Source organism: Hippocampus zosterae, chromosome 18 (genome assembly GCF_025434085.1).
Source record: "Hippocampus zosterae strain Florida chromosome 18, ASM2543408v3, whole genome shotgun sequence".
Taxonomy (NCBI): Eukaryota; Metazoa; Chordata; class Actinopteri; order Syngnathiformes; family Syngnathidae; genus Hippocampus; species Hippocampus zosterae.
In genome coordinates, this window is record NC_067468.1 from 10,292,248 (window position 1) to 10,319,548 (window position 27,301).

The window sequence follows — 27,301 nt, forward strand, 5'->3', positions numbered from 1 at the left end:
CGTCAGCGCTTGCAAACACATACTGGAGGCAATCAGTACGATAATGAGCCTGCATGCTGGAAACAACACTCATGTGTAAGCATGCATTAATGAGGCTACAGGGACTCTATTGTTTGTATGTTAGATATCGACCCAGGCTCCCTAAACACAGTAACAGACAAGGATCTGAGAATATTATTTTATTAAACACATAAAAACATTACAAAATGTAGCCAGTATACTAGATGTGTAATTACAAGTCAAAAATGATAAGTATTAGGAAAAAAAGTGCCTGAGCTTCCTCTCAAAATGCATAGGATTAGACAACCAAGCAAATATTTTCGATGCTTTGGGCTTTTTTTATACCAATATTAGAATGTCAAATATGTGCATTGGCTCAGTATATGTTGCGAAATATCGTTCTAGCCTTTAAAGTTCTGGAAGATCTCGGCAGCATCCAGCCAGGTCCTGAAGCAGGCCAGGCCTCTGTCTCGGATCTGCTTGCGGCCTTTGTCCGTGATCATGTCACCGTTCTCCTTCACAATCACAAGCTTGGGCACAGCCGTGATACTGTAGCGCTTTTGCAACTCGCTGCAACGACAACAAAATCGCATCAGTGACCTTCTTATGAATGTTCTTTTTTGTTGTCTTTTTGTGATGGCAAAGATAGATCAATAGGGGTGTAGGTGTGTGTGTGTGAAGACAGATGGGATAAGCTTCAGCACGCCCTGCGACCATTGTGAGGAGGATCAGAAGATGAATCGATGGATGATTTAAAACTTGGGGAACCTGTAGGACATCCTTGTCAGGAATACCACCATTATAATAACGATGAGGTATAATATGGGGCTGTATAAACAGTGGCTGCACAAGAAGGATTTGCAGTGAGTCTTTGAGTTTAGGATTAAGAAACCGAAGGTGACCTCCATAAGGCTTTGAATGACATTTAACACAAATTAAAATGACAAATGAATAAATGAGTACGAAATTTGAATTTCCTCTCGAAGTATGCTATTATGGACTGTGTGTTTGATACTGACTGCTTGTAATCGTCCGTCCAGGGCAGTGCCAGCCAGTCGCCGTGCATGTCGTGGTAGTACTCCACCATGTCCTCAGTGGACTTGTCCGACGACACGAAGACCACTTCGAACTGCGCGGGGGGGTCGCCCTCCTCCACCAGCTCCGTGTAGAAGTCGCACAACACCGGAGTGAAGTCGCGGCACGGCGGACACCATCCGGCCGAGAAGTATATGCCCACCACCTTGTTCCTCAGCGCTTCCTCGGGCTCCACGAAATCGCCGTCTTTGTTGAGCAGAGGCCGGCCGGCGAACACTTCCACCATTGCTGCTTTTCAAACTCGCCCACTTTTACTTTTCTTTCAAGTACTTATGAACATGGCTCTTCGAGGAAGAAGCTTCAACGTCATGTTTATCTCCTTAGCCAGCTAACCTCCCTTTAATCGCACATCGACCAATGGGAGCTTGAGGAAGTGGTGACGTCACGAGTCAGACACGCGTTTTTTCAGTGTGAAGATGCATTCAAACGCAGAGGGAAAGCGTCGGCACTTTAGCTTTCGTCGACGTTTACAGACCATTCATCTTCGAACTGTATTTGGATACACTAGCCAGTTTATCTTTTAATTGTAGTTGAGGCAACTTAATCGTTAAGAAATATAATTCAAAAATATATTTTGGGCATTATTCGTAATATTTGACTGTCTATTTTTAAAATAATGTACTTGTTGTCATGTTTTATATCCTAATAATCTTCTTTTTAAATCCACATGTATGTACATATTAATAAAAAAATGTAACTTAAAGTTTTTAAATGGCTTTTTTGATCCTTGACACTACTTTTTGCAAAACAATGTGTGCAGTAACGTCATTTACCCGCTTGATGGACGTAAAGTATCCTCTCGACTCTCACAATTCTTGCCCGAACAGGAAAAATATTGTCTTTTATTAAGACCTCATGGTGTAAAAGATCGTTTTTATTTTAAACATCAAAATAGAAGCAAAACAGATACCTGCATATTTGCTAAATAAAAGCACAACTCTCTTCCAACATTGCTTGTCTTTTTCCTTCCCTTGCAGCCAAATGGACTGGGAGGTCACTTGGAAAGAGCCGAGGGGGCCAGCTCTTCCTTCCTTCTTTCGCCGTCGTCGTCGTCGTCTGCTTTCCATTTGAGGAGCGTAACGCCGTGACGGAAGACTGTTCGCTTTCCCAAAGCATTTCAACAACATGACCTCCAATTCCAGCTTATCCAGCATGCGGCGACTAGTGGAGCAGCTGAAGCTGGAGGCCAGCGTGGAGAGGATCAAGGTACCGGACGGGAAACATATTTAATGGAAATAGAAATTGTAAGGGGTGGGGCATTCATAAGTCAAGGGACTATTTATTAAATATACCACAATCTGATTGGTTTTCAGGTCATACGCAAGACACAGCAGCTTGATAACAATAAAGAGTATCATGTGTGACACAAAATGTTCACATTCGGAATTGCTTGAATTGCCTGTTGCTAAGTAGAATTAATTGGGCCCAATCATAACTGCCCCATTGGCCAGTTTCATTGAGAACGTTTTTCTTAGATATCAAACTGGGGGATAAAACGACAAATTAAGATAAAATAAGAACGAATTAGATTTTCACCCATTTCAATACGTATACATAAATACTGTATATTAAGTCAATGTAATGATGATAAATGCAGGTGTCGCAGGCAGCTGCGGAGCTGCAGCAGTTTTGTCTTCAGAACGCAGGCAGGGACGCTTTGCTGGTGGGCGTCCCCGCAGGAAGCAACCCCTTCCGAGAGCCGCGGTCCTGCACGGTGGTGTGACGTCTGTTGGGAGAGGAAAATTGTCCACTCGGAAGGAACACCGGGCTGCATTGGAAGCGTCATCGCAGTTGGAATGTTAATAAACAACAACAACAATAGCAACAACAGCAAAACCACTGCCCATTTTGCAGTGGGAGAATGAACGTACAAGAGAAGCACTCGAAGGTCCCAAGATTGTATACATTTTTTAAAAATATAAGATTAAAAAAAAATTTATATATATATCTATATATATATATATAGATACTGTATATATAATTTTTTTTAATGACATTTTTTGCATGAAAAAGTGTCTTAGCAAAGACTCTGATATTATTCAACGGTGATGGGTTATGCAAGGGTTTTTCGGAGGGATTAAATGTTTGTTGCTTGGCAGAATGCACTGGGCTGAATCCTAACTGCCCCTGTGAATTGCGATTATTTGCTTTTCATTGGACTGCAATGAATGCCAGATGTAGATGACTTGGACCTCTGCCAATGAAAAGTATGTATCGCCATCTCAAACAAAAATGTAACCAAAACATTTCATAGGTTTTCATTTGTATCTCCAAATTGTTCCCTTGTTGCTGGGTTGAATTGGGACTCAAGAAAAAATGCCGTGAAGGCCAGTGAACATTTTGGCATTTGTTGGAGTAAATAAAAACTTAAAGATATAAGTTTTTCATTGTCTTAATTTTAAAAATATTTTGGAGCTCGACACCGCCCGAATCAGGTATCACCGAAACTCTGACGTGGACATTTATTTTGACGACGTTGCTTGGATGCAGGCCCCAAATAAGTGGTCAGAATCTCACAGAATCATCGCTTCCTGATGCTCGGGTTAAGTTGGGCGCACAGCCAGACAGAGAGAGCGAGAGAGAGGAAACTGGCTCTTCCTGTTCAAAGCTCCACAGACGCTCGGAACATTTCACTCCATCTCAAACCACCTTTCCAGTCAATTTGCAAGGCGGTAGAAAATCATGGAAGTTAACTATTTTTACTCCCGAATTTTCACGTTAGTTATATTTTACCATCATACGTGTGTATAGTATTTGAATATCGAGTAGCTGCTTTGAAACAAGCAAAGGGCGTCAAATCCAAAAGAGATATTTTGCTTATCCTGAGTGTTTTTACCCTTTCCTCACTGGCTTTTGCCTTCTTCGGTCTCCTACTTTCCCTTAAAGAGAAAACTACAATTATGTAACGTATAATTAGTGAGGATAAGCGGCTCAGATAGTGAATGAATGGATAATTAATAATTTGAACCAAATTTATATGCTGGTAAAAGGATAGCGTTAGGGTTTGGTTATGGTTACCAAATAAAATTATTTATTGCGAAATAAACAAACAGTACATCCAATCTTATATATGGTTAGTATATTTTCCGCTTTAAGTCGAGTCACTTCATTAATATTATGAATGCCATATTCATACCTGTCAACTTTTCGGAGCGGCAACCTGTATAAACTACCAAAAAAATCCTTATAAAGAGCAAAAAAATCCTTATAACGAACCAAAGCATGTTATATGTCAAAATAACGGCAGAAAAAAACCACGAAATTTTCAATGATATTTATTGTAGATCTCCGTAATACATTGTCTGGTTAATGCCTAATAATCATTCTACTTAGTGGCATTACAGTGTTCAGAGTTGTATTCCTGTTACCGGGTACTTTTTTCACCATTTCCGTTTTTTTTTTTCACCAACTCCAAATGATTTGGAGTTGGTGAAAAAAACCCTGAAATTTTCAGAATCCGTATGATTTGTGCGATACGGCCATATACGTAAGATTCACCACAAAATCCGTATGAACTATGGCTAAACCGTATGAGTTGACAGGTATGCATATTCAAAGCAAAATCTAAACACGAAACAGCATATCAGTAACAGAGACGAAATAGCGCCATCTTCTGGGCACTAAGCACATAACCGTTAATTTGACTTTAGTTGACCACCCACACCGCCTTCACTGCACGCATCTTTACGAATATATTATTTTCAACATTTGTACGCTTATTCATTAAATTGACATTCAGGGTGTACGCGTGTGATATTTTATTCTTTAATTCTATTCAATTATATCATATTAAACGAGGAGTTGGCAGTTTCCAAACTGCTAGCAAGATTTGATTGTAGCCTCACTTAGCTCCTCTTGAGCCAAGGTTGTTACATTGCAAGCATTACTTATTCACAATGAGTGTTGTGGTTTTACCCTCAGGTCTAAGTCCTTATTTTAACAGTTGTTGCCAACCAAAGGTAAACAATAAAGTCAAGAAAACCGAGGCAGCTGAGCGGCTGAATGGAATGATTCTTTGCCAAAGATATGGAGAGAGTGATCCCAGGCCCGGGTCGGAAATACACTGGCCATTCGGGAAAACTAACATATCTTTCCAGAAATCCCCGATGGCCACCCCGCCCTTGCTTTTATGTTTAGGTACAATCACCAAAGGGTTTATAATGGTTTGAATTACTTCCCATGGGAAGGAGCAACTTTTTTTAATGCCAAAAAACAAAAAAAACCCAAGAGCACCTGCCACTGGATTGTTGAAATGTGTGCTTGTTCTTTCTGTGAAAGTCTTTTAAAAGTGTGGGCGATGAAAGTGAGTGAGAGTGTCAGGTTACAGTTGACGCCCCTTTCTCTGCTCTATTCACACACAGTGAGTGCAACACACACGCACACAAACACACGCACACTCCGGCTTGCTCGGTTTCTAAGCCCGCACATTCCCTAAATGAGGAACGTCGTGAACCACGAGGGCAGATTTTTGTCCTTCCTTGAAATTTCACACCCTCGATGACTACTTTGGCTCAAGCGAAGACGTCATGGCAAAAGTGGATGGACTCTATGTCGGAATATTAACAGGTACTTGCGCATACGACTACATTTGAATAATTCCATTCCTATTTTTCATCGTTGTTAAGGTTTCGAAGGAGGAAGAGTGAAAATTACTTTGTGGGCTAGGTAAATGAAAGGAAACGAGCAGGTCATTTAGCAGCTACGATTGAGCTGAGACACACACACACACACATGGGAGGGAGTTATCGTAACAAGGCAACAACAGGTGCAATGCGATAAAAGCTGAAATCATAATGTATGTGTCCATATGCACGCATGTGTTTTGTGTGTGTGTGCTTGTGCCATACCCTCAGCACTGGCCTTGTGTGGATTGTCCTTGGCCAACTGGAACGCCACCAGCGAGGCTGTCAATCAAACGGAAGCCCCTTGCCGTCGCCGTGGCAATGGAGACAACTGCACAGGTAGATAAGCTGGAAAGAGAGGGAGGAGAAATAAGAAATTGATTGAGGTGACATATCAAGATGGGGGGGGGGGGTGAAAAAAAATAAACAAAGGGAAGATGTAATCATAGCTAATTAAATCTAAATTGCCAACTGACCTGGAGCACAAAAAGATAAATGTAAAGACAACACAGATCCTCACTATGAATTTATGAATACTTCTGCATCCATATTTGCCTAACTCCGAATGCTGCGTGACATTGTTGTTAATTAAGGCTTTAGAAGCCTTCATATTTTGTCACATTTGAATGCGTGTACTACCACACCAACAGCGGTTTGAAGTTAAAATTAACACAGCTAAAATAAGCTAACCTTATCCAAGAGAAGAAGCTAAATGAAACAAAAATAAGCTAAACTATGATCCATCCATCCATCCATCTATCTATCCATTTTGTGGGTACAGCCTGAACTGTTTTTGAGCCAATCGCAAGGCACGCATAGGCAAGCAACCATTCGCGCTCACAATCACTCCGAATTTAGCGTTCCCAATCAGCCTGCCATGCTTGTTTTTGGGAATGTGGGAGGAAACTGGAGTACCTGGAGAAAACCCACGCGGAACATACAAACTCTAGACAGGAAGGCCGGAGCAGGAATCGAACCTGACACCTCTGCACTGTGAGACAGGACGTGCCAAGTAGTTGGCCACTGTGCCGTCCTAAACTATGATAAATTAAATACAACCAAGCTAAAATAGGATACCAAGTTATGACTGGTTAAACTACGCTCAGGTTAGATGAGGTCACTCACTCCACCAAAAATGAGAGGATAAAATCACAAGGAAACACTTTTCAACAAAAACACTATATATTTTTTGACTTCTTCCTGAAAATAACCGCAAGGTTGTCTTGTGACGTTTCCAGTGGCCCCTTCAACTTCGTAACTGGTTATGAACCTTTGCGTGTCTGTTGTCACTGAAGCTCTCTCATTGTTGCCGCCGCATTGTTTTACGAGCCAACATCCAAAGGTAATCTCATGGAAAAGTGTCATAAAGATAGAGAACCAAGAAGAAGAAATGGCCGATCAGTTCTGACCTTTAATGGTGATGGAAATGTTTCGCTCAACAAACGACAAGTGTACCAATTGAATCTTTAACCACACCGTGCTTTTTTTCCAGCACTAATATCCCCTCCATAGCCTCCACCCCCCCCCCCCCCCCCCCCACGAGGCCCCAGGATCATATTGCAATCTATTTATATAATTCGCTCATAACAGAAGGTGAGGTATTAAGTCAAAGGAGTACATCTGACGTTTGCTAGAAACAGGGGTGTGCAATCTTCGGCCCTTAAGCGGGGGTTTCGAAACTACTCACAATCGGTGGATAACTACAAATGGAGTTACTTGGGTCAAAATATCAAAGTACATTGACAGAAGTACAGTAAAAGTAAAAAAAGTCGAGTCAGTAAAAGTCAAACAGTACAGTAAGGTACAGATACCTGAATAATCTGGAAATATCAGTCTGTGTGTGCAGTAACAATAACCACTCATCGCAACAAATCATATGTTCTCATTTCCAGTGCCCACCACAGACACGGGACAGTGGAATGGACACTTTAGCAAGTGTCCACCAGAACTCAAGCACTACTGCATCCACGGGGAGTGTCGCTTTGTTAAAGACCAAAAGGCGCCATCCTGCAGGTGAGGCGGAGGTTGTTCGGCGCGTTTGAATGACGCAATGGCTGTGTTGACATTCACGGACCGCATGAAAAGGACCGGCACTGACTGCGCATTTCCATTGCAATTAATAAAATAAAAATATTAATAACATTTTTTGTTATTTTATTTTTTTAAAAAATCATTTTGCTAGCTCCTGGGTTTCATTTTAGCGGTAACCTATCATGTGACAGAGAAGCGCGCCTTGACCTGCGTCAAGAGTGACATATTGTAGACGGATATAACAGAGAATCTGGTAGTTTTTCAAAATAAAACATTTGAGATTCTGAAATAAATAAAACGGAAGTCATGTAAGTTCTTTATTCTTTCTGTGCGGCTCGGTACTAAATGACCCACGGACCGGTGATTGGGGACCCCTGGTTAAAACAACCAACTTCCTTTCGATGATTCCTATCTTCTAAGGGTCTTTGGTTCTTCAGGTGTCAGCGTGGCTACGTCGGCTCCAGATGCGAGTATGTGGACCTGGACTGGCAGAGAGGAGAGAGGAAGCAGATGATCATTGTCTGCGTCATCGTGGCACTTGTTGTCCTCATTCTTCTCCTTGTGTTCGTCTTTGTCTGTTCACAGTGAGTATCTGCCAATCCTTGGTAGTTGATTGTGATAGATACTCGGTTTTACATCTCGTCAGAAGATGGAAAACCAAAGCTGAAGTTTCGGTTGTCACTGTTTATGGGCAATGCTTTCGGAAAATCGAAACCGCCACTCCCTTTAATTCCTGTGTTTTATTGCCATTTTATGAATAACTCCAAACATGAAGGCGCAAACGCGTCAGCAATTGTTTTGATTGCACTTAGCTGGTTAGCTTGTTAGCAGTATTGTGCATTAACCTGACAACAAGAGTTTTGAGGAAGTATTTGCTTCGCAGTGTAAGTGTAGCCTTGAAGATTCACGGCTGGGAACTAAGGATAGTCTTCGTGTTAGGCTTAAAGTTTAGCATTCGTGTTGTTTTGTAGGTTCTCACTCCAGCTAAGTGAACTAACCCTAACTAGCTAACTTGTACTTGTACTTGTGAGGTGGGTTCCCTTTTGCCATTGCTTTGAAATGCTTTAAACATAATATGTTTCCCGTCAGTCGCAGGTCAAGATGTTGCCGGAAAAGGGGGCGGCGGCGGGAGGAACCGAGGAACGGGACTGAGAAACTCAAGATGATGGACACCAATGCGCATCCCTTAACGCCAGTCTCAGGGCAGCCTCGAACCAACAGTGACGTTTGACGGGAGTGTTTGTGCTTCTCTACCTTTCTGGGAAACAACAGTTCAGATGTTGTCCTGTCGGATGCACAGGCGTGCTCAAGTCCGTCACTCTGGGCTGGTCCGAACTGAGTCCTCCTAACGATGAGAAATTTCTGGACATGATGGAGGACATTCAAATGGGAAGTCTACAAAGTCTGGGACCTTGAGAGAGAGAGAGAGAGAGACCCAAGAAGATACCTATTTGGATTAAAGATAAACACAAGACAGAGATGATCTCTCACTGGAATATGCTGGATTTTTTGAGAGAGCTACCGGCGGTTGCGGCCTGTTGACAGCCGCCAACGCTGGATCACTGTATCATGGCTTTAATTATTTATTAACACTATCAATGCAAAGAGTCCTTCGCCACCAAACCCTAAAGTCACTCCTCACCTCAACCCAAAACGTTAAACCCTTTCTCTTTAATCTCTATATGGTGAACCTTAAGTCTAATAATAATAATAATAATACATTTTATTTATAAGTGCCTAAGTTAACTCCCCAAAACATGAGGCTAACGCTAACTTCAGCTCCTAAATTTATGACTAACGGTAGTCACCAAAGTTAAACCTCAAGGCTAACCCTGTTTAGTTGCTAACCTCAGGCTAACTGCGTCACAACTTATAACTTATAGTTATGTTTACACCCTAAATTGTCCTATTTTGGAGTTCATATTGGGACAAACACGAAAACCGCACAAGTGCTTTGAACTGCGGGCAGGCTAGCAAAGCAATCAATTTATACATCCGATTTCTATATCTTTCAGGCTCTGTTGTGCCTTCTTTAAGCTAGCTTTGACTTTCTATCCCCGCCACAATTTTTCCTTCGGAGGAAGGTTAAATATTTTGGAAAACCATGAGCAGTCTCTTTTTAAGTGTTACACCACAAGCTACATTTTTGTTTTCAAAGTAGGGTGTGAGGGCTTTTCGGGCGGGGGACTCGTAAATGTGAAAAGATTGTGGACTCCAAAGTCCAAAAGAGGACAAGGAGGACTTGTTTGTGTATATTTGGACCCTGCAAGCATCTGAGCCAGAACAACCCAGCCAGTGTGTGGCTGAGAAGAAGATGGTCCCCTGTTGGTGAAGTTTGCTCACGTTTATTTATGTCTCATCTGCTTCCATTGAACTTTGTGTGCTATATTTTTATTCAAACCCTCACGAAATCCACCATATAACAGCCTAAATTAATTCTGCATCTGGTGTGGTGGCGCTTTTTTTCCCCACATGCCAGTAAGATTGTGTACGCACACAATGACGCGGTTACAGTATCATGATGGTATGCTATAATATTACCAGCTGCAATTAGCAGCGTGTTGCCGTAGGCGTTGACAAATTCCTGCGCCGTTGGCAGCCAGGTTTCACATTGCTGGCATTTATGTGATGAACAAATAATAATAATAAAAAAAAATATGAACGCTGCTCCGAATATTTTCACCCTTATACGTGACTATCACTATATTACACAAACCAAACATAGTCATCTTTAAGAGGGGCAAAAGATAGTATATGAAGTGTATTTTTGGAATTATGATCCCCCTTGGATAGAATTGTTAATTCTGGATGTCTAAAACAGTGGACCTGACTAATTTGAGTGTGATACAGCTCGATAGTTACACCATAAAGGTCGTTGGATTATTCAATGATTAATCAATGGTCTCCTCAGTATGCAATGACCTAATTCCAGGTGACCTGCGTGTTTCTCTACCGGGCTGTGGAATGAAGGGGTGTGTCTGCTGCATCGCCGATAAGAATGGCAGATAGCAGGCCCGGCGACAGACACACAGTGAGGTGTCTTTCATGTCTTTTGATTATAAAATCTCTGAAAGTAACTCGGAAGTAAGTCGTCTAACCCGGTGCCAGAAGTCCTCAGCGCTGTGTTATGTGTATGTTGGTAGTCATGTAACCAGTTTAGAATACAATCAAGTTTGATTGTCGGTGAAACAATGAGACTCAGTTGGGCATCTCAGAATTTGAAATATTGTCAAAAACACAAAAAGCATGCAATTATCCAAAAAGATACTTACATAACAGTGAGTGTCTGGGTGGGAGGAGTCTTCATTTATTCTGGCGGCAGGGGGGAGGGTGGCCAGGGGGGGCCCACTCTGCTGTTGGCAGCACCTGCTGAAAACCTGATGATTAAATTATTCTCTGATTATTATTATTTCACCTACAAGCAATACCGCCATTCACCACTAGATGGGAGATATGGCCAAGTTGCTCTTGAACCGAGTCTTAGACTGCTCCAGTCAATCCCGAGGGGTGCAGAGGGAAATGGAAAAAGACAGCTTAGTGTGTCTGTGTCCTTGTTAGTAACATGATTTTATTTTTTGTGGTAGTGCACACTGCACCCTAAGCACCCTATCAGATTAACTTTCACAAAATATAGTATATTTTAAAAATTGCCCATTCCTGCAATATATGAATGAACACCAATCATGAAGCAACACATGTAGACAGACAACAAAAATACTCACAGGCATTTATTCTTTATCCTTTCTCCTGTGGCTGGTTTGACACAAGACAGGGAAGTTGGCGATGTGGTGAGCTACCAACGAGCTCTGCCATAGCAGTCTGGAAAACAGATTTTCTTAAATCAAACGATTTGAGTTTTGGGGTCGGGTTCAGCCACATAATTTAAACTCATATCAGAAAATAATTCTTAAGTACAGATACACTGTGTGTGTGTGTGGGGGGGGGATTGTAACTGTACTTGTTGAGTTACTTTCTTCTTAGCACTGCCTGCAGTTAGGGCAATGTCGTTCCATTGGTTCATTCTGCGTTACACGTCAGTCAACTGATGCAGAGGGGACAATCTCATTTCTCTGTAGGAGAACAAAAGGTGAGGCAGAGTGCTGCGTCAAGACGCATGACGCTTGGTGGAGCTGTGTGAGACTACCGTGAGAGGATTTGTTTAACTGCTTGTGTGTGTGTGTGTGTGTGGTTGACTGGTTCTCACGTCCGCCTCACAGTGCACTGGTGCAGGGTTGGAATTCAGCTGCGGGCTTCCTATGTAGAGTTTGCATGTTCTCCCCCATGCCTGCGTGGGTTTTCTCCGGGTACTCCGATTTCCTCCCACATTCCAAAAACATGCAACAGGGTTGATGGAACATTCCAAATTGTCCATATGAGTGAGTGTGAGCGCAGGTGGTTGTTCGCCTCTGTGTGCTCTGCGATTGTCTGGCAACTAGTGTGGGGGGAGGTGGGTGGGGGGGATCCTTTGCATGTGGGAATCGGAGTACAATGTCAATGGAATCGGCCGAGGAAGGCTCGGCGTGGAGCTTCAACGAGAGCGCCAACGCCACCGCCAACCGCTCCTGTAACGCTCACGTCCACGGGGACGACCTCGGGACCGAGCCGGGCTCGGACGGCGCCGTGGCGGTGCGTATCGTCATCTCGGTGGTCTATTCGCTGGTGTGCGCGCTGGGGCTGGTGGGCAACGTGCTGGTGCTCTACCTGATGAAGAGCAAGCGCGCGTGGAAAAAGTCCTCCATCAACTTGTTCGTCACCAGCCTGGCGCTCACCGACTTCCAGTTCGTCCTCACGCTGCCCTTCTGGGCGGTGGAGAACGCGCTGGACTTCACGTGGCTGTTCGGGCGCGCCATGTGCAAGACGGTGTCCTACGTGACGGCCATGAACATGTACGCCAGCGTCTTCTTCCTCACCGCCATGAGCGTGGCGCGCTACAACTCCCTGGCGTCGGCGCTGCACGGCCGGCGCGGAGGTCGTCACTCGCGTCTCCTCCGGCTCTGGTTCGGGCGATGCGGCGCGGCGCGCTGCGTGGCCGCCTCCATCTGGGTGGCGGCTGCCTGCGCCGCGCTCCCCCACGTCGTCTTCTCCACCACGGTGCGCGTTTCCCCCGAGGAGGACTTGTGTTTGGTGAAATTCCCGGAAAGCGACGGCACCGGCGTGCAACTCTGGTTGGGACTTTACCACTCGCAGAAGGTCCTCCTGGGCTTCGTGGCTCCTCTCGGCATCATCTCGGCGTGCTACCTGCTCCTTTTACGCTTCGTGGCGGCCAACAACGACGCCAACAGGTCGAGCGCAAAGAGACGCGCCAAGGTGACCAAGTCGGTCACTATCGTGGTGCTCTCCTTTTTTCTCTGCTGGCTGCCCAACCAGGCGCTGACGGCGTGGGGGATCCTCATCAAGCTCAACGTGGTGCAATTCACCTACGAGTACTACACCACGCAGGTGTACGTGTTCCCCGTGTCCGTGTGTTTGGCGCATTCCAACAGTTGTCTCAACCCGGTGCTCTACTGCCTGATGCGCCGCGAGTTCCGCAAGTCTCTCAAGAGGCTCTTCCGTCGGATCACCTCGCCCGGGCTCACCACCGTCATCAGGCCCATCACCGGCACCACGAAGCCAGAGGCGGACGAACAGGGGCGCGGACATCTTGCGGCGGCGGCGGCGCCCCGGGGAGGCCACCGGGACCCCCCCGCGGTGGTCTTCTACCCTCCGGGGGCGGCAGTGTAGCCAGATACACGGCGCGCGACAGACCAGTGAGGTGGCAAAAATACCAGAGTACACTGAAAATAAAACAACGTGTTTTTTTTTAAGTTAAAATAGCAATTTCAGTTGGAACAACTTTTGTTAAGTTGTTTTTGCTTACACTAACTTTAAGTTGGGGGGCGTACATGGGACAGTTACTTCTCTAAAGCCTTTTTTCTGTTGAAAATGCGCGAAAGCCAATTTTCACATGAGCAAAAATGAAAAGATTTAATTCTATTGCCCAAGATAAAATTTAATTTAAGTTTGTTGCCTTGAAATTTTGAGTTCACCCCCCCAAAAAAAATTTCCAGGCACCTGCAGATTCACATATTGGTTCATTTTTCAATGTCTGTGAATATTTTATTACTTTGTTTATTCATTTAGTAGTCATAGGGGGTTTTGTGTTGTCAACGCAAGACGGAGGAAAGCAAGTGTGGGGGATTAAGTCAAAACAAAATGTATTTTTTTGCACGATTCAAACACAAACGAGTCACGTGGAATTAAAAAGAATACAAAATTAATAGGAGTTAAAAAAAGACACATAGGTAGAACCAACAAACAGCAAAAACAGATCATGATATTTGTTTGTTGTTTTTTTTTTTGTTTGGGCGGGCTCAAACCAGATTTTCATGGAAAATACTGTACATATTGTAGCTTTATCAGCAATTTTGAATAATCGTGATATGTATATCCACCTTGCCAACAAGCTCACATAGTTTTCCGTTTGTATATGGAGTGCTTGAAGTTAATTTAAATGTAAAAATGTATATATTTCCATAGTAAATGAAATAGCACCGTAACATATACAAACATGACAAAACATAACAAGCGAATGTAACGAAATAAACAGGTTTTAAAGTGTATTTATTGTACATCCTGTAGTATTCATTCGTTGGTTGTATGCCTTTAAGGGGTGTGGCCTAGTGAGTGCCCTTCAGAGCGACAGTCAGCTCTGCCAGTTAGTCTACGAGTCAGCGTTTGGGTGAGAGTTGTGGCCTAACAGTAGGTGCTTGTGATTGTTGTCATTTTGGATTTGTGATTATGTCCGGATCAATAAAGAGCTGAAAATAGCATTGGCGGCTGCGCCTCTCCTTGCCCACGTGTGGGGCATTACAATACATTCATTGCACCGTGTTTTTTCACTTCACTTGAACTGCAGTATATCTGAAGGCTGCTCGTATCACAAATTTTGGCGTGGAACCTGAACTTTTTGTTGCAATTATTTACAATAAATAAAACAGAAATTGATTTGAGAAGATAAATGAAAAAAAAAGAGAAACTAGAAGATAGGTTAGATATGTCTATCTTCTCTGTCTGTGTGCTTTACTTATATTTTAGGTATTTGTTGGAAAAACAAAATTCACAAATGAGGTACAGAAGGTATATTAAAAAAAAGTCAAATTGAATAAATTTTCAACAGTTCACTCTCAGGAAAATATTACAAAATTAATGCAAGTCCTCAAAATATCATAGCATATTTAAAAAATTATTCGTGTTAATTTCTAATGTCATTATTTCAAATTCATTTGATTATTTAATAGGTATGGTAAATAGCACATTTTACAGAAGAAAAACAAGAAGAAGGCGACGACGTCTCGCGAGATCTCGTCAAGTCACACGTGATGATGCTTTGAAGTCCAAAGGTTGCTGTGACTTTCCCGCTTCGAAAGAAACCAAAGGTGGCATTTGGGGACTGATCTCACCGTCATCACAGACATGAATAATTTTCGTTTCATAATTCATGCGGATCATGTTTCAGATGTGTGAAGATGATAAAGAATACATCAATTGTCAATGCATAAGGAGACGAAAGGAAATTTACATCCGCTATGCTACTCTCATGTGATGGCAACTTTGCCCCTTCTCTAATGTGTTTCTGAGATGTGCTTAAAAAAAAAAATCAATCAGGACGTGATTCCTCTTTTCGTCACGCTTTAATTAATTTGGAATGGCTTGCGACAACATTGGGCGGAAAATCGTGACAGTTTAGCGAGCGGATGAAAGCCACGGCGGATGACTCGCGAGCTCGCCGCCATTCAATCGGAAAGAGCTGGACGACGTTTTCAATCCCGTGCGCTCGTCTTATCACGTGGTACGCCGGCGTAAACGTACGTGAGGGGATGATGTCAGAAGGGCGGTTTTAAACACGCAACACAGACACACTATTGTGTGCTTTGCTACTGGGTAAAAATTTATTTCTGGCATTTATGAATTGTATTAACCCTTAGATGCATATGTGGGTCAAAAATGACCCGGTGAGGTTTTTTTCTTGAAATATCTTCGGACTGAAAATTTATTATAATTTCATATTCCAGGTATTCCTCAAAAAACATGTTTTTTATATAATGTCATTCACAATTTTAACTTACATTTTATACATTTTAAGAAATTTCAGTTTTGGTATTGCTACCCAAAGTTTCCATAAATGGGTCAAAAGTGACCCGTATACATTTTCTATGGAGTCCAATGGGAACCACTGATTCGAATTGACTTTGGCTGTCAGCAATACATTGACTGCGGACTGGGCAGACTATACTATCAGAAATGAACCCCTCAGGAAAATTATTTTACACTGTAAGAGCTGATACGTCTAAGTATTATCTTCATATAAAATTGTTTGTGTGTCGTTCATGACTATGATTTATCTACAAATTGGCCTTCCGCCTGGAAACAGATCATATGGCAGTCTTTCGCTATGTATGGTACCTGTTCCTGGTCAACTGCAGACAGCAATTCATCCCCAGTGATTGTGTCACTGTCGATGAACAGCTTGTGCCATTCAGGGGAAGGTGCAAGTTTCTACAGTACATGCCAAGCAAGCCTGCCAAGTATGGCCTAAAGATCTTCTGGGTTTGTGATGCACACATCCCCTATGCAATAGATGGTATAGTTTACACGGGGAGACAACCAGGGGAAGACGTTCAGAAGAATCTGGGAGAAAATATTGTCCAGCAGCTGTGTGGTAGATTTAGAAACACCGGTCGCAAAATCACCATGGATAACTTTTTCACCAGTGTGCCATTCGCGCAGCATCTCCTGGAGAAGGAGCTCACTAATGTGGGGACTCTATGTCAGAACAAGCCAGACATCCCTACTCTGATGAAGCTTTCCAAGTCCAGGGAGGTTTACAGCACAGAGTTTGGATTCAATGACAGCCTTACCATGGTCAGCTATGTCAGAAAGAAAGGAAAAGCTGTTGTGCTCCTGAGCACGATGCACCATGACAAAGCAGTGGATGAACATAGCAAAAAGAAAAAAACAGAAGTGATAACATTTTACGAGACAAATGGAGGTGTAGACACCATTGACCAGATGGTTGGCAACTACCCGTGCAAGCGACAAACACAGAGGTGGCCCATGGTGCAATGGTACAACATAATTGACATCGGCACCCTAAATGTCTACACCTTTTTCATGGCTTAGCACCCAGATTTCAAGAGTGGCATCACCAATGCACGACGGCTGTTCCTCAAAGAGCTGTCAAAGGAGCTTGTCACACCACACATGAGGAGTCGACTGGAAAGCTGCACCCAACTGCAAATCCCGATTATTGAAGCAATGAAAAGGTGCGGGGTGACAAAAGCCACTACTAAGACACAGGAAAGAAATACACAGGGCCAACCAAAGTGAAAAAGGTATCAGATCTTCCCAAGTAACAAAGATCGCCAAGTCAGCAATAGGTGTGGGAGATGCAATGTATATGTGTGCAATGATCACTGCCAGAAAGGCAAAACAGGCAATGCAGACAGACGGACGGACACAGACAGACAGACAGACAAACAGACAGACAGACAGACAGACACACACACACACACACAAAATGGATGTTCACATTTTTCTATTGCTGTTCTGGGTAATTTTTATTTTTCAAAAATGTTAAAAAATTTAAAATAAAGATATTTCAAACATGAAATCATTCCTATATGGTCCTAAATATATTACAAAATTTTATACAAGTGATTATTCTTAACCAAAATGACAAAAATGTCATTAAAAAAAGCATTGATTGTATTATGGGTCATTTTTCACCCACCTATGGAAGAGTGTAGGGGCCAGTCACTCATGCATCTAAGGGTTAATGATATTAATGTACTGCCACACTATGACTCACATTAAGAAGCTCATCAATGGTCTTTGGATTCCTGCAAATCTATTGAACCGCCCATTATCTGAAAATTTGTACTGGGGTGAAAAATTATTGTTTAATTTTTTTTCTGAATGGAAGGTAAAAAAAAAAGACCAATTAGATGACCTTCAAGCTGAAGTAAACAAAAGGTTTTCACCATCTTGAGACCCTTTGAGCAAAAAAAAATTAAATTAATTTTATTATTAAAAATTTAATATTATTAAAATTGTAATATTAATATTACAATTTTAATATTTAAAAATAATATTTTAAATTATTTATTAAAAGTATATTTATTATTATTTTTTTAAAAATTATTATTAATAAAAGAAGCTTTTGAATTTAAAGGGAATAAGAGAAGACACAAACTGTCCGTGAAACAAGTCGACTGTGTTCACTCCCACAACGGCGTGAACGCCTCTTTCTAACTACGGCCATCTATGAAAAGACAAGAAGAAAGAAAACCCGCATGTGGACAGCTAGACTGCGTATTCGGCTCGGCCTGCGCCCAGCACAAAAATAGGGGCAGTGGAACGCACTTCTTAACAACTGAACTTTATATTACCGCATTCAATGCTGTGAGTCGACATATTTCCCATTTCTAACCGCTGCCTTGACGACAAACACTTCAAGAGCTCATAATAAAGAATCTTTATTTAGCAATAGAATAGCGTCTTTAGTCATTACAAATACTGCAAGGAGTGAGCGGATCTGACAAAGAGCGCGATGAAGACGCAGCCCAGCAGAGACACGGTGGAGGCGGACAGGACCACCACCACCACACTGCCCACCACGTTGACCAGGGCGCCCAGGCCCGCGCCCACCAAAATCTGGGCCAGCTGCACCATGCAGGTGAGGGCCGCGCAGTCCACGCCCGTGCCCCGTAACGACTCGCCACCGCCGCGACGATTCATTTCCTCCTGAGGGTGGGGGGAGGAGGAGATTGCTGATTGGCTGATGGATTTTTTTTTTTTAATGTCCACACTGTTGTTGACCGGCACATCACTAGTTTTAATGTCAATCATTATATGCAGCTTCACTCCGTAAAATAGAATTTCATCAACACTGCATATGTTTTTCCCCAATGCATTCCAATGGCCGTTAATGATATGGATTTTTGTTTGTCTTTCTCCTTTGCCAATCCCCGGCTAATGGCGAGGTGCCCACTGTAAGGCTATTGGGGTTAACAAAGTTGTAAAAAAACAAGTGAAAAATGTGCTAGTTATTTATTTGAATATTAACAATGAGAAGTCCATTTAGTTGAGTTGTGTTTTCTCTCAAGAATAATTCCAGCTTTGCACCGTGAATGCATTCGTATGTCTGGCTTTGAAGTGTGAGTCATTTTGAGAGGATTTAAAAGGCAGAATGAAAAGAGAGAAAGAAAAAAAATACTCCGTCTGGGGAAAATATGAGAGGACCTTGTCGGAATTGAAGTTATTACACCACTTAGTGTTGAATTGACAGGGCGCTTTGAGAAAGGCAGATGCCGACGCATCCGCCCCATTCGTGATTGAGCCTTTTTGTCCAATCCGCGTCGTGCCGGATTGCTCGATATTCCATTATGTTCAGTCGGATGAATTGTGTGTGGAAAAAAAGTGGTGGGGGTCTGAAGGCAGTTTAAGACAGAAAAACAATTCGCTCCCGACACCTTTCTCCTCCCTCACACAAACCAGACAGAAGCTTATCTTCAACGCCAACATTCTAACGTATTACAGTGCGCAAAGTGATTGCACCACAGCTGTTAAAAAAAAAAAAAAAAAAGTCAGCTAGAGAAACAGTTGCTGGGGCAGCTACTCGCCTGGAGCACCAGTTGGTCCCAAACCCTCCCTTTCTCCCATTAACCACTAGATAGGAACTATAAGTTATTCATCGCCTCCCCTAGCATGTCCAACGAGTGCAAAGGTTAAACAGATTCTTGAATTAATGCTGACATGTCTTTCCCGAGCCAGAGTTGTTGCTTCTCAAAGATTGGAAACAAGAGGCCCCGCGGTTTACGTGAGAGGGGCTTTAATAAGTCAATCATTAGCATTTGAGCTAATTTGCTAGCAGTATGCCCACTGCCACGAATCACTGGGCAGCTTGATGGAGGCTAATCTTTTCAAAAATCTAATTTTACACGTAAACCAGAAGACCTATTTTCACCAGAAATACGCTCATTTGCATTTTTTTTTATTTACCATGATTCAATAGAAGCACGCAAAGAATCGCACGTTAGCAGGCGCACTAACTCTAAGCCACGCTATACTGGAACTGCGGAACAGCGCACAGGGTATACAGAGGACGTACCTCCTCCTCGCGCTGGTACTCTGCGATGAGGTTGAAGGGGATGGTGTAGAGCGTGCTGGACATGACGCCAAAAACGCTGCACAGGACCAGCGTGGCGATGATGTTGGGGAAGAGGCCGATGAGGCCGGTGCCCAGGCCGAACACAAAGTAGCCCATGAAGTACAAACCTTTCAGGCCCACGTAGGACAGCAAAAAGCGCTGCACGTCTATTTGGGGGGAAAAAACAAAACATAAACAATCTTAGTATCAGTATGGATGAGCTCATGGACACTTTTCGCTGAGAGAATAGCAAATACGCCCATTGCAGTAGTGTCCAATCCACTCGAAACACCCATTCGTACAGTGCCTTTCAAAGTCAAACGGACTTCGATGTAGACTAGAGCAGATTAAAAAGCGTGTCAAATATGGCGGCCATGTTGGCAGACGTTAGCTTAGCATCAAGGCATTTTTGGGCTACAAAAAAGTACTGTATTGCATGTTTTTACGCCAAGAAGTTTGATGTCATGGGACAATCGATTCAAAAGGACAAGCCCGTCCATCAGTTACCAGGCTTCTTCAAGTACACGGATGTCTTTTTTTGTCACAATCTACCTCTCCGCTCCTTTTTCAGTCCATTTGCCGGCACTCTGCTGTTTTGAATGCGACTCAAAGACCACGACTAAATGAGCATCCCGTAATGAAAGCCGCTGAAATCACGGAACTGAAGCAGCAGATCATTAGCTTAGCGCCAAGCTCGATGAAAATAATAAGAGGTCCTAATGAGCCTTCCCGCTTCCCTCCTCCTTTTCAAGATTTTTCTTTTGGTTAGGACGCTCACGGATGCGTGAGCTGGCCACTGGGAACGCTCCGAGTCACGTTTCCGCCTCAACGGGTGGTGTCTTCAATCACACACAAAGTGCACTTACAAGAGAAAAGAGCAGAGGACACCGCATTGATGCACAAGCCCCAACAGCCAATTTCCACACCGCGCTCGTATGTGGCATAGGCCGTGGAGTTATGCTCGGCATACGGGTTCCCCTTGTAGACGATCTGCGAAGAGAAAACAAGATGAAGACATTTTTTTGTTGTTGTTGTTGGTATCAAAGCCTTGGTTGCCAGCGACGTGTTTTCATCACGTCTCCCTTTGAAGAGGCAGATTTATTTATTTTTTAGTCAAAGGCAAGCTAGTTCAGAGCCGAGGTGGGCGGAAAAAAATAATGCATCTCACCGTGAAGTACCACATCCATTCATCTCAATTACCTTCATTATACTTGATGATTACAAATACTGAATTTGACAGTTCATCAGCAGGGGGTCACCTAGAACTGTAAACAGAATCATCATTATATCCTCATGAATATTCTCTTTCCCCCAGGTTGTTTGGCTCTCATGTCAGTGAATCGACTGGAACTGAACCGCTCCGATACACATCCAGGCTTGGTCATCCCAGAAGGCTTTATCAGTTCATGCAACGAGGCTGTGCAAGGCAAAAAAAAGATGGGGTGGGTGTGTGTGGGGGGGGACCGACTGTTGGTGTTCCACGTCCCCAAATGAAACTCGTCTTTCGACAAAACTCGGAAACGCCAAAAGCTGTCTTGAGGAGAAATTGCAACGTAGAGCCAAAGGCTCAGAGGATTGACGCACAAGAAGTCATTATCGCATGTGGACAAAACACTCGATTCAAGTTGGTCAGCGAGCCATCTGCTGCTTCACCAAAGACGTGCCTCACCTGTCCCATGAAGTCGGTAAAAAAGAGCATGTTGCAGAGGAACGCCGTCCATCCCAGCAGGTGACTGATGCACAAGTAGCGGTAGTGGGTGGGCATGGTGATGATGGCTTTCAACAGAGACTTCAGTGTCATCCTCTCACGGGCCTTAGAACGCACGGAAAACACACACGCACATATAAACCATCGTCACGTGTGACTAGCGATGGTAAAAATGAAGCTTCATGAAACACTTTTTGACTCCTCTTGGTGAAGCTTCATGAAACACTTTTTGACTCCTCTTGGTTTAGTGCAATGGAAAGGTGTTAAAATTCCATCAATCCAAGACTGCCATCTAGAGGAGTCAAACACTATCACGAGTGCTTCATGAAGCTTCACTGATGAAAAATTGTGGTCCACTCCAGCATTTAAGTGTCCTACCCCTAAAAGGTGTGAACACTTTACCTCCTTGCTTGGCTGTTTGGCGCTGGAGGTGACGGCGTTGGCCTCCCCAAGAGCAGAGAAAGACCGCTGCCTGATGTCCGAGACGGACAGCAGCGGGGGGTCCTCGGTTTCTTTTCCCAGAGTTCCGTAGCCGTTCCGCTGGGAGCCCAGTTGCCTCAGGGCACTGAGGGCCGACGGTCGGCCGGCCGCCGCTTTGTCCAGGGGTTCTTCGGGAATGCTGAAGAGGTGCACGGTGAGGAAAACACTCCAGGTGAGCGCAGAGAAGAAAAAGATGACCTGGTACTCGGAGCCCAGCAGCCGCCCCAGGATGGAGTGACCCCAGTCCATGGCGCCCACCAGGTAGCCGAACGCTCCGCCCAAACCTGGAAGAGAAAACGGAAGGCTGCATCGTTGCACACTTGAGCGAGCCACGTAAATAGCGCGCAATGTGATGAATTCGCTCCTGTTGCCCCGTTATTGACAACCGTACATTAAGAATAAACGGAATGACTACAAATAATTCAGAGTAAAAAAAACAAACAAAAAAAACCCACATATTTTGCGATTGTGATTACGTCTTTCGCATGTTATTCATAACAGCCATCAACTGCACATTGGAAATGAACCAGGCTGTCACACTTGACAAGAAATCACATGGAAAAACACACTTTAACAGAGTCTGGAAAGTTGCAGTAATAAAGTGAACGTCCTTTCAAATTTTACCCGCAAGAGTATATCGACTAATAAGACATCTGCAAAATTACAGTGCATTAATTTGTCTGAAAGGCTTCTGAAAGTGAATTCCTGGTGAGCACACATCGATTCCTCCTCCTCCTCCTTCTCTCCCCCCCCCCCCCCCCAAATTCCAAAGCAGAAGAAAGAGTCATGTGCACGCAAGGCTCGCTCAGTCCAGACCCATGACCGCGGCGCATGACCGCTGGATTACGTACCACCGTACTCTGTCAAACGCTCACATAACTACGATCTTACCATCTCACTACCACTGGTAGAACTTGCACTGGAGAACAGTGCTTCTCAACCGGGGTCCATGAGTCTTTTAAGTCTACACACTTATATTTGAATGCCTTTTTTTTGGTGTGTGATATGTTTACTTCCCTTCTTGAAAAAAACTACGGCAATTTTTTTTTTTTAATCATTTGAGCGGTAAAGGTTATACTCACATCAATGGCGGGAAAAGGAAGTGATTGAAGAGGTCTATTATTTATTTATTTTGAATTTATTTTTAAAAATCTAGCCTTGTTATTAAAATTATCTCGAACAATCAAACATTCAGTTAAAATAACAAACGATATACAATATGTTTGCTTGTTTAAAATGATGAATACAGAGCTTCATCAGTCGTCATGTAAGCCGCCAAAAGCACCACGCCCTACCAGGAAAAACTTCAAAATAAAAGCTATCCAAGGCAGTGGTGTCCATGTATTATTTGGTACGATTTTATTTTGAATTTGGCCTCCTCACCACGTTTGGGCGCCGTTGTACCGTCACCCAAGAACAAGTGTTGCTGCGGCTTGCTCGAATAGCTTTCTGATAGCGCATATCAAATAAACGGATACCCGAGGCAGGAAATATTCCTTAGCCATTTATTTATTTTTTTTCGAGATACTCAAATTACTTGAGGATTGGCCCCACCTTTATTAACAACAGACGGCACCGCAAGTATTTCGTGCGCTTGAGTATTTGACGATACGTTATACTTTCAGAACTCAAGTGGGAAGATCATCATGGCATCAACAGGAGATTGGCCATGAGATTAGACACCCAGGAGACAAACACGTGCACACACGCACTCACAAAGTCATTCCTGTGCCTTGTTCCGCCCACCCGAATGCCCCGAGATCAGTCGCGAGGAAGAACAGATGATTGCTTTCAACGCCCACGCGCCAAAATACAACAGCGACTTTTTGTTGTTGTTTAGGAATCGAAAAAAAAAAAGCAAGCAACAGTAAAACGTTTTTTAAAATACTTTTTTTCCCTGTTTTAATGCCTGGAAGTCAGTTTAAAGTTTTGTAATCAAGGATCTATTCAAACAGATTGGAACGACACGAAGTCAAAAAGAAAAGAAAAAAAATGAAGTGCAGAATACAAACTATGAAAAAAGGACGCTATTTCATTATCCTAGCTTGTTTGTTTACCAGTTATGTTTCGTTTCCTTTTTGTAATCCACAAAATGCTTTGTATTGAAAAGGTCATCAGAAAATAGAATTAAGTCAAGTAATTTAATAAAATACAAAATTAACTTATCTTTAAAATGCATTTTGTGCAAGATTGTTTCCGGAATCATTCATAGTTTTGGCAAAAAAGCCAAAGTAAAATTTCTTGGTTGATTAATGATTTTTCTTAAATTTCCCAACCGGCAATTAGCACATGTAGAAGTCTTGCGAGAAACCGACCACGGCAAAAATAAAATTCAAATAAAACCCAAAGCAACTGAAAAGTGGATGTGTCATGAGGATTGTTTTACCAGTGAGCAGAGCGTGATAGTGGAGGCCTCGCTCCTTGTCCTGGTGCGAGCAAACATCAAACAGGTAAGCCTTGATGGGCCCGTCGATAAAGTCAGCGGCAAAGTCGAACAGCACCACGCCGAGCATCACCACCACGATGGCCCACGTCTGCCGCGTCGCCCTGTCGGCGATCACCGCTGCAAAACAAAAGATGGGGGTTTGTGACTCTCGGTCAGCCATTCCGCTTTTTCAATTTCAGTGGACTCATTAGACTAATCGAGCACAAGGTAAGATATGGAGACGTAACGGAGGGAACGGATGGGTGGAAAAAACCAGAAGGGGGATGAATAGACGCGACTCTGTTTCAATGTCAATGAGGCATGACCAATGTTGCCACATTTGCCATCCATCCATTTTCCAATTTGCTTATCTTTACAAGGGTAGCGGGAGTGTTGGAGCCGATCCCAACCGCATTCGAACAGTAGGTGGGGACACCCTGAACCGGTTTCCACCCAATGGCAGGGCACACATAGACAAACAACCATTTGCACTCACAATCACGCCGAGGGACAATTTAGAGTTTTCCGTTAACCTGTCATGAATGTTTTTTGGAATGTGGGAGGAAACCCGAGTACCCGGAGAAAACCCATACAGGCACGGAGAGAACATGCAAACTCAAAACAGGAAGGCCGGAGCCGGAATCGAACCCTGCACCTCCGCACTGCGAGGCCGACGTGGTAAGAACAGTAACTTGTTTGACTTACATTACTTGTTTTTTAAATGAACTTAAGTTACATTACAAGTTATATTCGGCAGACACAGACAACCCAGGGGAACATAAAAATGACACCCGGTTTTGCCACTTCAGAGGAAGTGGATTTTTAAAACTGACACTTAAAAGAATTAAGTTTGTTTTTATTCAAAATAAAGGCACAATTTGTGACTTATCGTACTGTTATTCTGTAAAATAATGACTCTTCTGGATTTCACTTAACTCATTCAGTACCAGACAATTTTGGACCAAGTCTGAAAAGATGTTTAAAAACGTCTTTGGGAGTGAATGAGTTAGCATTAAATCATCAGGCTTTTTTTTGGACACATTTGACAAAATCCAATCCAATACAGTAAAAGGGCTACTTAAAAAAAAAAAAAAGTATCTCTTGACTTCACTTTACATCAATGCATTTTAAAATAAAACAAAGGTAGCCTTTTTTGCTATTTACATTGGCAGGACTCAACATTTATTATGTATAATTAAAAAAACAAACATAATGATGACATTTGGGGACTTCCTGCAATCACACAATCTGAATACGGTGCTACGACCTATGGCGTTTTGGACACAGCGTTATCGAAGCTAGATAACGCCGTGTCGACGACACAGACTGTGATGTTGTTTTTAGCTGACATTTCTGTCGATGGAGTGCACCTACGCAAGTGCAGGGACATCGAAAATAAGCACCGGCCAACATCTGAACCGCGACAGACCAACCGAGAAAACGACTGGCTCCTTGAGCAAGTCATTTCCTCTCTTTTGCTCACCTGAGATGACGATATCTCCATTGAGGAACATGGTGAGGCCCACAAGCATGAGGAGGCCCAACGTCAGGATGTAGGGCCTCCGCCGCCCCCACGGCGAGCCGCAGTAGTCGCTGGCCGAGCCGATGACGGGTTGCAGCAGGAAGCCCAGGATAGGGCTGATCAGCCACACCAGGCTGTACATGCTGCGAGGCAGACCCACGCTGAGCAGCACGGGCGTGACGAACGCCGCCTCCACCGCGTAGCAGAATTCCCTTCCGAACATGACCAGGCCATGGAGGATCAGGCGGCCCCGCGAGCGCCTCGGGGGCTCCACCTGTCCGAAGACGGCGTTTTCTGCGCTATCCATGTAGTAGTCTTTGGAGCCGGTCAAATCCTTCGTGTCCTGGTGCAAGGGCCCCGCCTGTTTGCTGGGTGGATCCGCTACCCGGCAAGGCTGGGGCCTGGCGGACTGATCCTCGGACAAAAGGGTCATGTTTGGACGGGAACAATCTGTGGGCTAAAAAGTCTAAAGAGCCGCTCCTTGCATCGGTGCGAAATCCTTTCGACTACTTCATAGCAGAGTGCCAGACCCTCACGGCTTTACCGCTCATGTGAGTCCTCGCCGGCCCGCCTGGGAAGAACCGAGTCGAGCTCCGGGAAGGGAGGGAAAGAGAGAGGAGGAAAGAAGTTAGTTGAATTTATGAGATTAGCAAAGGTCTCTTCCCCTTATTGGGCAAAACTAAGACCCCCCGGGGAGGGAGGGGGGGTGCTCATGGGAACGTGTGAGGCCTCACATGCATGCGAGTGTGTGAGGCCGCATTCATACGATTTATTCAAACACTGATGCCAGGAAATCACGATACCAAGACTCTTATTTTTTTCGTCTTCTTCAGATTTGTTTCTGCCTCGTTGTTCGAGGATGACTGTTAAAAGTAAAGACCCGGGTTTGATCATTTGAACACATTCATAACATCCTTTCAGACGTCAGGAAGTCATGATGGCTACCAAAATTACGAAACATCCTAATATTTTGAGGGTGACTCACTTATTTTAGAATATCCAAAGAAACCACATCTCAAAACGGTATCGTTAAAAAAATGAATTGTGTCAATCAATGAGGGGCGGGGCTAGGCATTCCGAGCTATTTCCAAAGCTTCAGTACTCAAGACGAGACAATAAAAGGGAAGCAGATAGAAATGTATTCCTGCGTTTCTGCGACGTGCGTCAATAAATGTTCATGTGGCAGATTTTTATTTCCAATTCCTTCAGGTGATAATCACGCCAGTTCGAC

General features: G+C 43.6%; 5 protein-coding genes across 5 annotated transcripts; 3 read left to right on the forward strand and 2 right to left on the reverse strand.

The window, feature by feature from the left end:
- Window positions 1-164: 164 nt before the first annotated feature.
- On the reverse strand, window positions 165-1,459 carry nxnl2 (nucleoredoxin like 2). Its single transcript, XM_052050955.1, has 2 exons — window positions 1,020-1,459; window positions 165-570 (listed from the first exon to the last, which is right to left on the reverse strand). Exons 1-2 carry the CDS (start codon window positions 1,319-1,321, stop codon window positions 402-404), a joined length of 471 nt encoding a protein of 156 aa, XP_051906915.1. The 5' UTR covers window positions 1,322-1,459; the 3' UTR covers window positions 165-401.
- A 628-nt stretch (window positions 1,460-2,087) lies between these two features.
- On the forward strand, window positions 2,088-3,474 carry gng10 (guanine nucleotide binding protein (G protein), gamma 10). The gene is made up of 2 exons (XM_052050972.1): window positions 2,088-2,301; window positions 2,693-3,474. Exons 1-2 carry the CDS (start codon window positions 2,221-2,223, stop codon window positions 2,816-2,818), a joined length of 207 nt encoding a protein of 68 aa, XP_051906932.1. The 5' UTR covers window positions 2,088-2,220; the 3' UTR covers window positions 2,819-3,474.
- A 1,940-nt stretch (window positions 3,475-5,414) lies between these two features.
- On the forward strand, window positions 5,415-9,007 carry btc (betacellulin, epidermal growth factor family member). The gene is made up of 5 exons (XM_052050926.1): window positions 5,415-5,661; window positions 5,949-6,056; window positions 7,610-7,730; window positions 8,186-8,332; window positions 8,838-9,007. Exons 1-5 carry the CDS (start codon window positions 5,622-5,624, stop codon window positions 8,977-8,979), a joined length of 558 nt encoding a protein of 185 aa, XP_051906886.1. The 5' UTR covers window positions 5,415-5,621; the 3' UTR covers window positions 8,980-9,007.
- Window positions 9,008-9,623: 616 nt separating this feature from the next.
- On the forward strand, window positions 9,624-13,544 carry rxfp3 (relaxin family peptide receptor 3). The gene has a single exon (XM_052050791.1). It carries the CDS (start codon window positions 12,237-12,239, stop codon window positions 13,467-13,469), a length of 1,233 nt encoding a protein of 410 aa, XP_051906751.1. The 5' UTR covers window positions 9,624-12,236; the 3' UTR covers window positions 13,470-13,544.
- Window positions 13,545-18,246: 4,702 nt separating this feature from the next.
- slc45a2 (solute carrier family 45 member 2) lies at window positions 18,247-26,860 on the reverse strand. Its single transcript, XM_052050685.1, has 7 exons — window positions 26,032-26,860; window positions 24,510-24,686; window positions 22,046-22,407; window positions 21,605-21,748; window positions 20,802-20,925; window positions 19,897-20,102; window positions 18,247-18,530 (listed from the first exon to the last, which is right to left on the reverse strand). Exons 1-7 carry the CDS (start codon window positions 26,501-26,503, stop codon window positions 18,294-18,296), a joined length of 1,722 nt encoding a protein of 573 aa, XP_051906645.1. The 5' UTR covers window positions 26,504-26,860; the 3' UTR covers window positions 18,247-18,293.
- Window positions 26,861-27,301: the final 441 nt, after the last annotated feature.